Source organism: Pseudorasbora parva, chromosome 4, assembly GCF_024679245.1.
Source record: "Pseudorasbora parva isolate DD20220531a chromosome 4, ASM2467924v1, whole genome shotgun sequence".
Lineage (NCBI taxonomy): Eukaryota > Metazoa > Chordata > Actinopteri > Cypriniformes > Gobionidae > Pseudorasbora > Pseudorasbora parva.
In genome coordinates, this window is record NC_090175.1 from 21,288,502 (window position 1) to 21,302,500 (window position 13,999).

A 13,999-nucleotide genomic window follows, 5' to 3' on the forward strand; every position below is an offset into this window, starting at 1 on the left:
AGTGCCAAATTGTGATGGGTAGAAGATTGGGTCAAAGCTTCTCCAAAACTGCAGCTCTTGTTGGGTGTTCCCGGTCTACAGTGGTCAGTATCTATCAAAAGTGGTCCAAGGACGGAACTGTGGTGAACCTGCGACAGGTCATGGGCAGCCAAGGGTCATTGATGCACGTGGGGAGCGAAGGCTAGCCTTTGTGGTCCGATCAAACAGACAAGCTACTGTAGCTCAAATTGCTCAAGAAGGCAATTCTAGTTTTGATAGAAAGGTTTCAGAATACACATTGCATCGCAGTTTGTTGGGTATGGGGCTGCGTAGCTGCAAACCAGTCAGGATGCCCATGCTGACCCCTGTCCAACTGACCTCTGTGTACCTGGGGAACACATGGCTTCAGGATGCACTATGGGAAGAAGGCAAGCGGGCAGAGGCAGTCTGATGCTATGGGCAATGTTCTGCTGGGAAACCTTGGGTCCTGCCATCCATGTGGATGTTACTTTGACGCGTAACACCTACCTAAGCATTGTTGCAGACCATATACACCCTTTTATGGACATGGTATTCCCTGGTGGCTGAAGCCTCTTTCAGCAGGATAATGGGCCCTGACACAAAGCAAAAATGGTTCAGGAATGGTTTGAGGAGCACAATAATGAGTTTGAGGTGTTGACTTGGCCTCCAAATTCCCCAGATCTCAACCCAGTCGAAAATCTGTGGGATGTGCTGAACAAACAAGTCCGATCCATGGAGGCCACAGCTCGCAACTTCTGCTAACATCTTTGTGCCAGATACCACAGCACACCTTCAGGGGGAGTCCATGCCTCGATGGGTCAGGGCTGTGGCACCAAAAGGGGACCAACACAATATTAGGAAGGTGATCATAATTTTATGCATTATGGGCGTAATTAAACCAGGGTAACCATAAATTAACCATGTTTTTGCTACTAGTTTAACCATGGTATTTGTGGTAAAAAAAAAAACATGGTTACTACACTTTTACTATAATAAAACCATGGTTAATGTTTTCCTCAGTCTTGTTTCCATTTGCGAAGAATTAAAAGGGCCTCCTACCCTGATTAAAGTCTGAAAGTATAAGCTAAATAGTCCTAAAGATAAACTAAATGGAAAATATAAAATATACCTTGTTGCTTGTTTACATAAAAACCAGGAGGAGAATTGTTAGTTAAAGATTAAAGTAAATTAAATTAAAGGAGAGACAGGACGCAGGTGTCTCACTATCCTAATTAAAGTCACATATGCTAAAGAGCACTGTTTAATATCTTACCGCAATGAATCACTCTCCTTCTCTTTGTATCTTTTTCTTTTGCGCTGTGCTTCTTTCGCGCGCTATCTTCTGATTATGATGAATGGAGAGGTGTCACTATGACACTGCCATTACTCATCTTCAGGGTTGAGACAACCTCGCAGTGAGAAATGTGAGGGAGAAAGAATGGGGGCTGCAGAGTAGAGATGGAACAAACACACAGACTGCCCCGTCCCAAGGGGTTTCCTTCTAAATGGGGTCATCTAGTCCCTCAGCACTTTGTCCATTAGTGAAATAAAATCGTCCTTTAATCTGATCTAATAAAACAGCCAGTGCTGCGAATCAACTATAGCAACCATCTGGAAGAACAAATCACAAGCAAAGGTGTCTGTGTAAGACTGAGCCTTGTGGAACGCCATAAGAAATGACGTAACGCCTGAAGGTTTAACAGAGTAACATAGTACTCAGTGTAACGTGAACCAGTAAAAGACAGGCTCTCAAAGACCGATCCAGTTCTGAAGTAGAATCTCATGATTACCGGTGTCAAAAGCAGACCTCAGGTCTAAAAGAACAACCACTGCCAAGTTTCTTAAATCCCAAAAAACTTGCAGATCATTTAAAACCTTCATCAAAGCTTTTTCTGTGCTGTGGTTAGCTCGGAAGCCAGATAAAATGTTTCATTAAGTGTATAGGCATTGAGATAGTCATCAAGCTGTAGCCTATATATGGATACTATTTTGTTCAATTATTTTACAAGAAATAAAAGATTAGAGACTGGTCTTTATTACTGAGCACAGAATAATCAAGACTTTTCTTCAGCAGGGGCCTGACAATTGCAGTGTAAAAACTTGCTTTAGGTACGGATTAACGATATTCAAGATGTCAGATAATAAGCCGCTCATAACTGTTTGGAGAAATTTAGTGTAATGGGTCGAGAGAACAGCTTGAGGAATTCATGTGTGATATGGCCTGTGTAAGAGTACAGAGGCTGACAACTGAGAAGGAGAAAAGATTACATTGCTGGGGAGTTGGAGACATTACCAGTAGGACCAGTTCTGGCAATGTTTTGTCTTGTGGAAGTAATTTTGCTGTCAATTAAACTACTTTTTTCTCTATGGGGCTTTAATGGTACCTGAGACAGTCTGTGTTTTTAAAGGGCCAACTTAGTTATGCATTCAGATGACTTAGAATAAAAATGTCCAAGTTGTTATTCACTAAAAATAGATCTTTAAAATGTTATTTACATATATTTAAGTTCATCAAAGATTGCATCTTGTGTAATGCCAATCGCAAGTTTGCCAAAGCATGTAATTTCTATTCTCTTCACTTCATTATTGAAATTCTTTGTCAAAATATAGCTGTAATCGAATATCTAAACAGATGCTTAACTGTTTTATTGGACTTTACATAATCCTAAATCTGGCCATATAAGATTGTCCCTCATATACTCGTTCGTGTAATGACCACTAGATGGCAGCAATGTTTTTTACTACAGCTTCAAAATGCCAACAGAGCTTGAGAGCCAGATTGAACAAACAAGACGAAATAAATGGGGTGAGCAGATTTTGATCACATAGCCTATACAATGTTTATTTTTAAACTAAACGTCTGTAATATTGTAGTTTGAATTCCAATGTTACGTTTTCAGACAAGCAAATTGGTTTCTGCACTCTTTTACCATATGAATATATCACTATATAGAATATGGTTCTGTCATTAATGAATAACTGCACACGAACAAATGAGTAATAATCATAAGAGAAATGAGTAATAGTGTAATAACTACTATTTTACTATTAACTATATGCTACATAATAAATGTGAATAATACATTAAATACAATTCATTCTAAAGTGAAGTTCATAGTAACCCATTAGTAATGACTCAACTGCCAAATGTGTTATCATAATTCCCTTTGGAACATTTATTTGGGAGTATAGAACAGGATGTATAACGCTGCTTCAAAGTACAGGTTACAGTTAAGCCCTACCTATATATATATAAAGATTGATATGCAACTTCATAATTTACTACATCATATAAGTGGAGTGAAGAAAAAAAAAATCTTCAAAAAAAGTCAAAAAAATTTACAAATCTGGAGAGGCTATAATAAATGTTTTCTATAATAAATTTTCAATGATTTCACATTCAAAAAAAAAAAATTTTTTGAAAAGATTTTCAATATTTTGTAATATTCAATATTTTGTAAGAATTTATAATACAACCATGTTCTGCTAAATCTAAGCATTTTCACATGATTTTCACATTGATTAATGAAATCGAAGGCATGTTTTTCTTGTCTCGTAATATAACTGAAGTTTCTACTCAACTAACGTTTCTCATATTCACACACCCAAAAAAACAATTAGGTTGCAGAGCAAAACAGACATTGAGAAAGACACAAAGGAGCCTCTACTGGGTGTGGTTATGCCTGTGGTTATGCCCGTGCTTGTGCCCGTGGTTGTGCCCGTGGTTGTGCCCGTGGTTGTGCCCGTGGTTGTGCCTATGGTTATGGTTACAGACGGACTCTTTATAGAAGTGAAACATGTGCCCACATTTCCCACCTTGTCCACAACTACCAGCTCTACTTCCTGAGAACAACAGGAAGCATTGTAGAAAGCCAGAGTCACATTTGTGCCATCCTCACTTTTAACAATGCTTGTGCTGAGAGAGCCGTTCCCACGGTTGAAAGACACACTGGATATGCCTGTACCATTACCATCTGTCAAGTTGGCGGAGAGTTCCCAAGATGCATTACTGCATTCCCCAGGACAGTCTGCTTTGATGCTCACTACCTGACAGACAGGGCTTGAAATATCAGTGACCTGCCAAAAAAAAAAAAAAAATTATTATGTCTATATATATATATATATATATATATATATATAATTGACGTTAATCATAGTCAATGAAGGGATCGAGTGCTAATACTGTTTGCATCCAAAACAATGAAGTCATGAAGAAAGCTATTCTCTTTAATGAAGATCAGTTACAGTATAATATTATATTTATTAATAATTAATAATCTCTACACTGTAAAAAAAATATTGCTGTTTTTTGTTGGTTTAACTTAAAAAAGTAAGTAACCTGGTTGCCTTAAAATGTTGAGTTTATTGAAATTAAAAATTTGAGTTGATACAATGAAGGAAATTTGTTTAATAAATAGAAACTCAAATGCTTATGCTTACAAAATCTTTTAATAATATTTTAATAAAGGTTGTCGAATCTCCAAAAATGTTCATTGTATTAACTCAAAATTTTAATTTCAATGAACTCAAAATTTTAAGGCAACCAGGTAACTTTTTTTCTAAATAATTTTTTACAGTGTACCAGCTATACCTTAGTCATGACACTGAAACGCAGAGCCACGTAATTCGAGTCACCGGACCCTGGATCTTCTGCTTCAATAGTGAGTGTAACATCCGTCCCTGACTTTATGTTGGAGGGTGCGGTCAGTGTTACAGTTCCCTGAGCGCTGGCCTCTGTCCCCACATTCAGAGAGCTAGGGAAAGACACGGTGAAGCCACGGTCAGTCCGGGCTCGGATAGTGTAGTTGCTCCCTGTAGCATTATTGGCCAATGTAAAGTTGAGATTAAAGGGAATTCCAGGCTCTATATTGCTATTTGGTTGGGCCTGAGAAGGTACATGGTTAATATGGTTAGAAATATTGTCAATGAATTTCGCATATTCCTTTAAACATTCCGTACTGGTTATACTAAACTTATATAAAAGTAATTTGTCAATGATTTTTTTGCTGAACTATCCCCCTTAAGCTCACCGTGATGGTTATTCTAGATCCTTTTTGCTGGGTGGGTGACTGTCTCTGGAATCGACTGGTTGACGAGTCATTCAACAGCCCTTTGAGTTGGACCACAAATGCCCCTTTTGGGATTCGGTCTACGTTCACCAGGAAGTCTGTGGCACCCACAGCTTTGATGGTTCCATTAACAACATCAGATCCTGAAGCTTCCACTAGAAGCACGTCAGTCACTGTGACTGAATCTCCTCCGGTCACAGAGACAAACAAAGTAGCATTCTGACCTGATTAGCAATCACAGAAACATTTTTTTCAGTTATTCATGTTTATACAGTCCTGTTCAAAACTTTGGGGAGAATAAGAATTTAATTTTATTTATTACATTTTTTTTTTAATACTTTTATCCAGCAAGGACGGAATAAATTAATTAAAAGTGACAGTAAACACATTTATAATGATATCCCTATTCATCAAAGAATACTAAAAAAATAATAAAATCCAAATAAAAATTAAGCTGCATTACTGTTTTTAACATCAATAATAAGAAACATTTCTAATAAGAGCCAACTCAGCATATTACAAAGATTCCTGAAGAATCGTGTAACAGATCACAGGAACAAATTATATTTTAAATAATTTTACAATAGAAAAAAAAAGTTATTATAAATTGTAAACATATTTCACAATATTACTGTTTCTACTGTTTTTTAATCAAATAAAAGCCTTGGTGTGCATGAGACTTTTTCACTGTCTAAAACATTTTAACTGTCTATAATCAAAAATAAATATATTTTAAAAAGATAGCATCATACCGATGAATGGACGATTGGCTTTCGGTGTGAAGTCACCTCCCTCTAACTGATCCACAAAGTTAAAGAGAAAGTTCACAGAACTCTGACCTGCAGTCACAATTAAAACAGTGAAAGTAGCACAAGATATATGTTGCAAGATATAGCATTATTGGAATCTTCCAAATGAAAACATTTGACTGATTTTCTTTTTAAAACCATTGTTTGTAAGAGTAAATTTAAGATTAAAAATAAATTTAATGATAATAATAATATATCTGATTAAAAATGAATGGTTCATCAAAAATTATGATTAAAATCTCAGTGGTTTACAGATTAAAACCCCTTACCAGTGACTTTAAGGCTATAGAAGCTTGTAGAGTCAATGCTGATCTTCCATTCCATCCCTGTCTGGTTTTGAAAGTTTAGTTTTATTCTCCTTAAATTCCCAACAGTCAGGATTCTACCCAGAGGACCGTCTGCCACTGAACTTGACTGAGACACACCTGAAAGGAAGGAGAAACAGCTTATTTTTAACAATGATTTTGACATGTGGATTTTTATATTGGAGAAAAGAAAACCCTTATATCAACAAATAACCGAGCTGTGTTGGCTCACCTGTAGGGCTGTAGAGGGTAAAGACGGGAGAGTCTCCAGTGACATACACCGTCACATTGGACAGAGACGGATCCAACACAAAAGAAAAGTTTCCTGCAATGGCTGGACTTCTCACGACCTGAAGAACAGTCACCTTCAAGAAACAAATGGAGATGTTTTTAATGTGAAACAGTGTTTCACAGCTAAATTCCAATCACCAAACTCAATCCCTTCACTTTTTTCACATTTTATGTTACAGCCTTATTCCAAAATTAATGAAATACATTTTTTCCTCAAAATTCTACAAACAATACCCTATAATGACAATGTAAAAAAAGTTTTGTTTGAAATCTTTGCTAATTTAATCAAAATAAAAACTGAAAACCATTTGGTGCTAAACTCCTTTGGCACCAGTTACAGCCTTATGTCTTTCTGTGCCTATTTTGGGCAGTTTCTCCAATTCTTCTTTGCAGGACCTCTGAAGCTCCATCAGTTTGGATGAAGAGCGTCGGTGCACAGCCATTTTCAGATCTCTCCAGAGATGTTTAATCGGGTTTAAGTCTGGGTTCTGCCTCGGCCACTCAAGGACATTCACAGAGTTGTCCTCTAGCCACTCCTTTGTTATCTTGGCTGTGTGCTTTGGGTTGTTGTCCTGTTGGAAGATGAACCTTCACCCCAGCCTGAGGTCCAAAATGTTCTGGAACAGGTTTTCATCAAGGATGTCTCTGTACATTGCTGCATTCATCTTTCCCTCTGTCCTGACTAGTCTCCCAATTCCTGCTGCTGAGAAACATCCCCACAGCATGATGCTGACACCACCATGTTTCACTGAAGGTCTGAGTGTCCTTCAGGTGCTTTTTGTGCTGCAGAGATGGTTGTTCTTCTTGAAGGGAACACAGAGAAATGCTGGAGCTCTGTCAGAGTGACCATCGGGTTCTTGGTTACCTCCCTGACCAAACTTCATCCATTTACGGATGATGGAGGCCACTTTGCTCATTGGCATCATCAATGCTGCTGAAATTGTTCGGTTAGCTTCCCCAGGTCTGTGTCTCAATACAATCATATCTCTGAGACAATTCCTTGGACTTCATGGCTTGGTTTGTGCTCTGACATGCACTGTTAACAGTAGGACCTTATATATACAGGCGTGTGCCTTTCCAAATCATGTCCAATCAGCTGAATTTACCACAGGTTGACTCCAATCAAGTTGTAGAAACATCTCAATGATGATTAGTGGAAACATGAGCACTTGAGCTCATTTTTGAATGTCATGGCAAATGCTGTGAATACTTATGTACATGTGATTTTTATTTATTTATTTATTTAAGATTTCAAACTTCTTTATGTTGTAATTATGGGGTATTGTTTGTAGATTTTGAGGAAAATAATTAATTTAATCAATTTTGGAATAAGGTAACATAACAAAATGTGGAAAAACTGAAGTGCTGTGAATACTTTCCGGATGCATTGCATTTAATATTATTATTTATCATCTGTCCTTAATGTCACAGGATGATTTTACTTTTTGAGCTATCTCTTCTTAAGTCATTGTCAGAACATACCAGGGCTGAGGTAGATGCATCCGTAATGACTGCAGTTGCTTGAGGCAGCATAGCCCTTGTGACCTCTATGGTTTGTCCACCAGAAATATGAGCCAGGTCTCTGTACAGCTGTATGTCTAACTGAGGAATCGATCTTGAATTAAACTGTTGAGATTGTGGCACATCCCGTCTTTTACGGAATGAGAAGGGGTCAGTCAACATAAAAGTGACCTAAATGGCAGGGAGAAATTGCACAGTGGAGAGACATGCAGAAAAAGGTCAGTTAATGTCAATTCAACAACACATTCAGTTAGCAACAATGATGCAGTAGTGGTCTTCAGGCACTCACTGTTGTCTTGGTGTGTTCTATCATGGCCTGAATGGTGCTTTTTAATTCGGAGTCCTTTGCTGAAGCATCAGTGAAAACAAAAATGTCTGAAGAAGGAGGAGCACCTGCTAGTGCCAACTGGCGAACCATGAGGGGGGTAAAACAAGATTATTATAATTTCTTAGTCTGGCTTTATCTCAACCCAGAAACTTAAAGCTCAACCCAGCTGAGCAATTCACAATGATTAAATCAGTAATATAATCTTTAATACTGTGTATACTAAACACACACACACACACACACACACACACACCCATCACAGGAAACATTCTGCATTTTTACATTTTCAAAAAAACATAATTTAGTATGTTTATTAATTTACATTGTGGGGACTTCTGGCTGGTCCCCACAATGTAGGTGATCTCAGGTTTTACTATCCTTATGGGGACAATGTAATATAAAACAAGGACACACACACCAGCAGTCCTGACAGGCACATCTCTGGTGTGTCTCCTCCACCTGATGCTTTAAGGGAACTGATTATTGCTTTGAAAATATTTGCATCCGCAGTCCTTATCAGAGGTCCAAAATCTGTATGGCACAAACACAGAACACTACAGCAACAGTAATGTTTTACATCATTTGAATTGATAAATAATAATAATCTAACAGGAATATTCTGAATATCTTTATATAATTACTTCTACTAACAATTTTTCAGCTATCATTAAGATCCTCAGTAAACATCACACTTTTATTGATGATGGCAGGCCAGGCATATAATATATTCCATAAAAAGCAACTCACAGATAATTTAATGTTCAAGTCATTGCAAGTTCAAGTTAGATTTGAACATGAACAAAAGTGGTCATGTCCAAATGGGTGAATAGTTTAATTATTCCATCCATTTTTACTTGATATAAATGCTTCAGTGAATGTTTGATGCATTCCAGCTCATTTGCTCACACATAGCGGGCAGGTTTTCGTGTTGACTGCGTGATCAGCCAATCCTAGCTTTACCACGCCACGCTTTAGTCTATAATATAGGTCTAAATACACAATGACTACCTGGATCATTGAATGGGACTAGAATGTATTCTGAAGGTTCTTCCGGTGTTCCTCTCCTGCTGTCTATGATGCTGAAAGACACTCTCTTAGCTTCAACAATGTCATCCGACATACTACCTGTGGTGTCAATCACAAAAGCCAGAACTGAAGTCTGACTGAGGCCCATCAGTCTGAGAAAAAGAAAGAAATTAATACAACTGGCTAAACCTGGAAGCAGTATACATTTATGACTCTATAACTAAATAACTTGGTGTATCCACCACATCAGCAGAATTTAAATATATACTAATTCAATTCAGTCATAATAAAAACATAAACGTTAAAACCAGGGGCCTCATTTAGGAGTGAAGTCAGGGTGATTGGGTTACATTTTTGCCACTGAGATGACAAAACTGCCCCAATCAACCTGAATTCACCCCTATAAAATATGTGTACGCACAGATTTGAAAGTCGAGTTCTAAAATCCACTCTAACGATCATATTTGTAAAAACGGTCTTTATAAAAGTGCTTAGAGCCACATCAGGTTCTAAGCAGATGTACGCACTTTTCCTTTTGGCTGAGTGTTGAAGTCTACAGGCATTTGAAAATCTAAGTAATTCTTGAAGCTTGGCAATCTCAAGCACAGGATTTAGACGGGGACTGGCATTATGACATTAATTAGGGGGCATTTACAAGGCGGAGATCTGAAACCATTCACCTGGTCGAAATTTCAAGATCATTAGATTTCACATCAGGAACAGAGGCGTGCACTCGTTTGTTTGTGCGTATGATCATTCTCTCACATACGCACTTTTGAGAAATTATCCTAATTTCAATAGGGCGGTTTCTACGCAACATTTTATTACATTTTGTAGAAGTAGAGTTAAAAAATCTGGAACATCATCGCCATGTTACTTTTGTCCAAAGTAAAGACCTCCAACCTGACCAACCTGACTTCCAACGTGAAGATTTGAATGCTTAATCATTTCTTTTTTTACTGAAGAGTCTAAAACCATTTGTGGTGTAAAAGGAATGTCCATGTACCGAAGAAAGGCATTGTTGCCTGTGGCCAGTCGGATGTCTTCCAGCAGTTCCATAGTAGCGTTGATGGCCATTTCAGCAGCACGCTGGTGAAGGAAGCCATGACTTGATCTGATGTCATCCTTATTGATGCCTCCGGTGGGGTCGCTATTGCTGGTCCTATCAAAAAAGCCGCCATGGCTACACTTGCCTGAAATGATGTCAGCATATAGACTTGTGGTCCCAAATTCAAACATCTTGTGGATTGTGATGATATACAGATTATAATGTTATAATTACAGAATTATAATTGAAAAGTAGATCAACACAACACATGGGATGCTAAGCTTCCTTACCTGCAGGTTTTATGAAGGAGACAGTGTTGAAATATCCTGAGGTTAATTTCTTATTCAGCAATATTTCTGGGAGAATGTTATCCCTACAGTCTTGCCCAATGCAGTTTTTGCATGTTGGTGTGATGCGGTCTGTACATACAGATGAAAGATAAGAATGAGAAATTAGTTTCTAAACACTTGAGAAATTGTAGAATGAGGGTGGCTGTATTGTGTCATGCCTGCTATATTGTTGAGAGGAAGATCAGGTCTGATCAGAGCGCTGAAAGGAGCAGTGCTGCCCAGTTCCACCCAGTTACTGTGGCTATAGAAATCCTGCACACAAACATACTTTGTGACCAACAACACTGTTTGCAAAATTCACACACACACACACAAAAAAACACACACACACACACACACACACACACACACACACACACACACACACACACACACACACACACACACACACACATTTTGGGTTTCTATGTTTTGGTCTTAAACATTTTGATTTTATTCTTGCTCAGTTGGGGTCACTTAAATGTCAACTATATTACTGATCTGCCCACATTGACACTATAGGATATTTGAAATGATCTGGATAACATCACCGTTTTCTCTAGAGCGACTGTACCGCCAAATCAAATTCCGTTGCAATATTTTCCTGTTAAACTGTAAAGCTGCTTTGAAGCGGCATTGTAAAAGTGCTATATAAATAAAGTGTACTTGACTTGACTTCAGTCACAAAAGTTCTCCAAAAAGCTCTGCCATCATGTTGAAGATATTCCTTGGTTTAACTTTGTTATGTAAGTTAGTGAAATTCAAACATTTTCATTCAAACAAACAAGTGTCCAAACTTTTCTTGATGAAAATATATACAAGGTTTGTCTATTTTACCAGGAAATCTCATTGAGATTGATTATCTTTGTACAAGAGAGACCACGGTAGCAGCCATGAAAATTCACAATTAAAGGGTTAGTTCACCCAAAAATGAAATTGATGCAATTAATGATTCACCCCAATGTCGTTCCACACCCGTAAGACCTCAGTTCAAGATATTTTAGATTTAGTCCGAGGCCTTTCTGTCCTTTGAATGTAAGTGTATGCCCACTGCTGTCCACGTCCAGAAGGTGATGAAAACATCATCAAAGTAGTCCATATGTGACATCAGTTGGTAGTTAGACTCTTTAAAAGCGTCGACAACACATTTTGGTCCAAAAATAACAAAAAATACGACATTATTCAGCATTGTCTTCTATTCTGTGTTCCTCAAATAAAGAATCAAATGATCATAATTCAAGATGCGGAGCGCGTGACAAGTGTGTCAAACTGGCAAACTGCTGAAATCACGTGACATTCGCGATATGAATCACGAATCAATCTGTGCTGATTCGCGACCGTTTGATTCTTTAACATTTGAAAACAAACGCGGAAGAGAAGACAATGCTAAATAAAGTCGTATTTTTTGTTATTTTTGGACCAAAATGTATTGTTGACGCTTCAAAAGAGTCTAACTAACCAACTGATGTCACATATGGACTACTTTGATGATGTTTTCATTAACTTACCTTCTGGACGTGGATAGCAAGTGGGCATAACGTTACACTTACATTCAAAGGACAGAATGGCCTCGGACTAAATCTAAAATATCTTAAACTATGTTCCGAGGATGGACAGGGGTCTTACGGGTGTGGAACGACATTGGGGTGAGTCATTAATGAAAGAAATGTCATTTTGGGGTGAACTAACCCTTTAAGATTAAGCCTAAGTTAACATATAACGTTAGGCTACGACACTTATTTAAACTTTTACAAGAAACATTCGCATGTCTCCTTCGCCCCATTCTTTATGATTGTCGTAGAGAATAGGGCGAAGGAGACATGCGAATATTTCTTGTAAAAAACAAGTATGTTCAAATGTAAATCTTTGTGCAAATTATTCCATGACAGCTGTTTTTCCAGAAAACCCAGGGTACAAACAAAGGAAAGTTAAAGAGGTTTTACATAAAAGAATAGTGAATCACCACCTCCATATAAATAGTGCTAGAAATAACATGGGTTCGATTCCTTGGCAATAAGTTACATGAACTGATAATATAAGAATGCAAGTCACTTTGGATAAAAGTGTCTGTTGAATGCATTAATGTAATATAAAACAGAAATATAAACACTGGTATAAAGCCATCTTAAAAAAGATTACAGACTTTTAATCTCAATTCATAACCTACCTGTAGAGTATGACATACAGTCCCCAGTGTGATACGAGCAGAGATAAAGCTTCCCTCCTGCACGCTGGCCTTTACTGCAGCCAGGCCACGAGTAATGAGGTACCGGCCCTCACCGAAAGCCTCATTATCAATGTGATGCGCCGGACTCAGTGCAAACACTGTATCTATAACTGCATTGCTTAGATAAATCTCTGTTATAGCTGAATAAAAACCCAGTGAAGAAAGGGCAGAAGATGAATGAGGAGATGTTGAGCAGGCCTGTTGGACTGCAGATGGAGTCAGTCTGTTGTTTATCTAGAGGTGAGGTGTGAAAAAAGGAGGATATTAGTATTAGTATTATTACAAATATAACTCAAATCCCTTCTGTTTTTCAGTGTCCAAGTTTTAAATCAGGTCTGTGTATAGCAATACTTGAGACTTCAAAATTCTCCTTTGAGGTATGAATAATTAGGCCTGTGTTCTAAAACAAACTATGAAAGTCTCTTAAGATTGTTAATCACAGACCCTTTTTACTTGTTAATAGTTTCATCTTCCTGGTTCTAAGAACAATTTGGTTGGTTCACTCTCATGATCTTTTCTTACAGCCAGTGTAAAGTCTCGTCCCTGGGCGGTGGCTATGTCACGGCACACTTCTGCTGTCTTGCGAAGGATGGCCACCTGAGTGATTTCTCGATGGGTAACGGAGCCATCATGAAAAAGAGGTTTGAATGCTCCCACCTGGGGGGGTTGAAACAGGGTCCCACAGAGAACAAATACCGCCACCACAACCAGTGAAACCATGACTGCCCAAAATAATAGGTGCTGTGGGGAAATACAGTTGGAAAACTCAAAAACATTTCACTAAACATTATTAAAATAAACAGTTAACTTGGAAATATTTAACTGGAAATGTCCTCACAAGATGTTACATATCATACAATCAAAGAAAATTAATCTCAATCAAAGAAAAATTGTAAATAGAGTTAAAATAGATAATTTTCCATTACCTTTCCGCAGATTTTGTGTGTATTCTGTAACGTACGCACAGCCTCTGTCACCTTTATATAAGTATTGAATATCAGCGTCACACATAGTATGTGATGCAAATTAGGGATTGTGTAAATGAC

At 37.8% G+C, this 13,999-nt stretch overlaps 1 protein-coding gene across 1 annotated transcript; it reads right to left on the reverse strand.

Moving 5' to 3' along the window:
• Positions 1–3,361: 3,361 nt before the first annotated feature.
• On the reverse strand, positions 3,362–13,950 carry vwa10.2 (von Willebrand factor A domain containing 10, tandem duplicate 2). Its single transcript, XM_067441277.1, has 15 exons — positions 13,476–13,950; positions 12,894–13,187; positions 10,906–10,999; positions 10,688–10,816; positions 10,356–10,542; positions 9,332–9,501; positions 8,742–8,854; positions 8,285–8,401; positions 7,957–8,166; positions 6,416–6,548; positions 6,148–6,303; positions 5,822–5,908; positions 5,031–5,293; positions 4,592–4,885; positions 3,362–4,077 (listed from the first exon to the last, which is right to left on the reverse strand). Exons 1-15 carry the CDS (start codon positions 13,671–13,673, stop codon positions 3,598–3,600), a joined length of 2,925 nt encoding a protein of 974 aa, XP_067297378.1. The 5' UTR covers positions 13,674–13,950; the 3' UTR covers positions 3,362–3,597.
• Positions 13,951–13,999: the final 49 nt, after the last annotated feature.

Bases quoted from the DNA above. Each gene is read 5' to 3' on its own strand.
- vwa10.2 (XM_067441277.1), bottom strand. From the start codon at position 13,673: ATGGTTTCACTGGTTGTGGTGGCGGTATTTGTTCTCTGTGGGACCCTG. The intron at 10,543-10,687 runs GTAAGGAAGCTT...ACATCATTTCAG, and splicing joins CTCCTTCATAAAACCTGCAG to GCAAGTGTAGCCATGGCGGC. The intron at 5,909-6,147 runs GTAAGGGGTTTT...TTGTGACTGCAG, and splicing joins CTATAGCCTTAAAGTCACTG to GTCAGAGTTCTGTGAACTTT.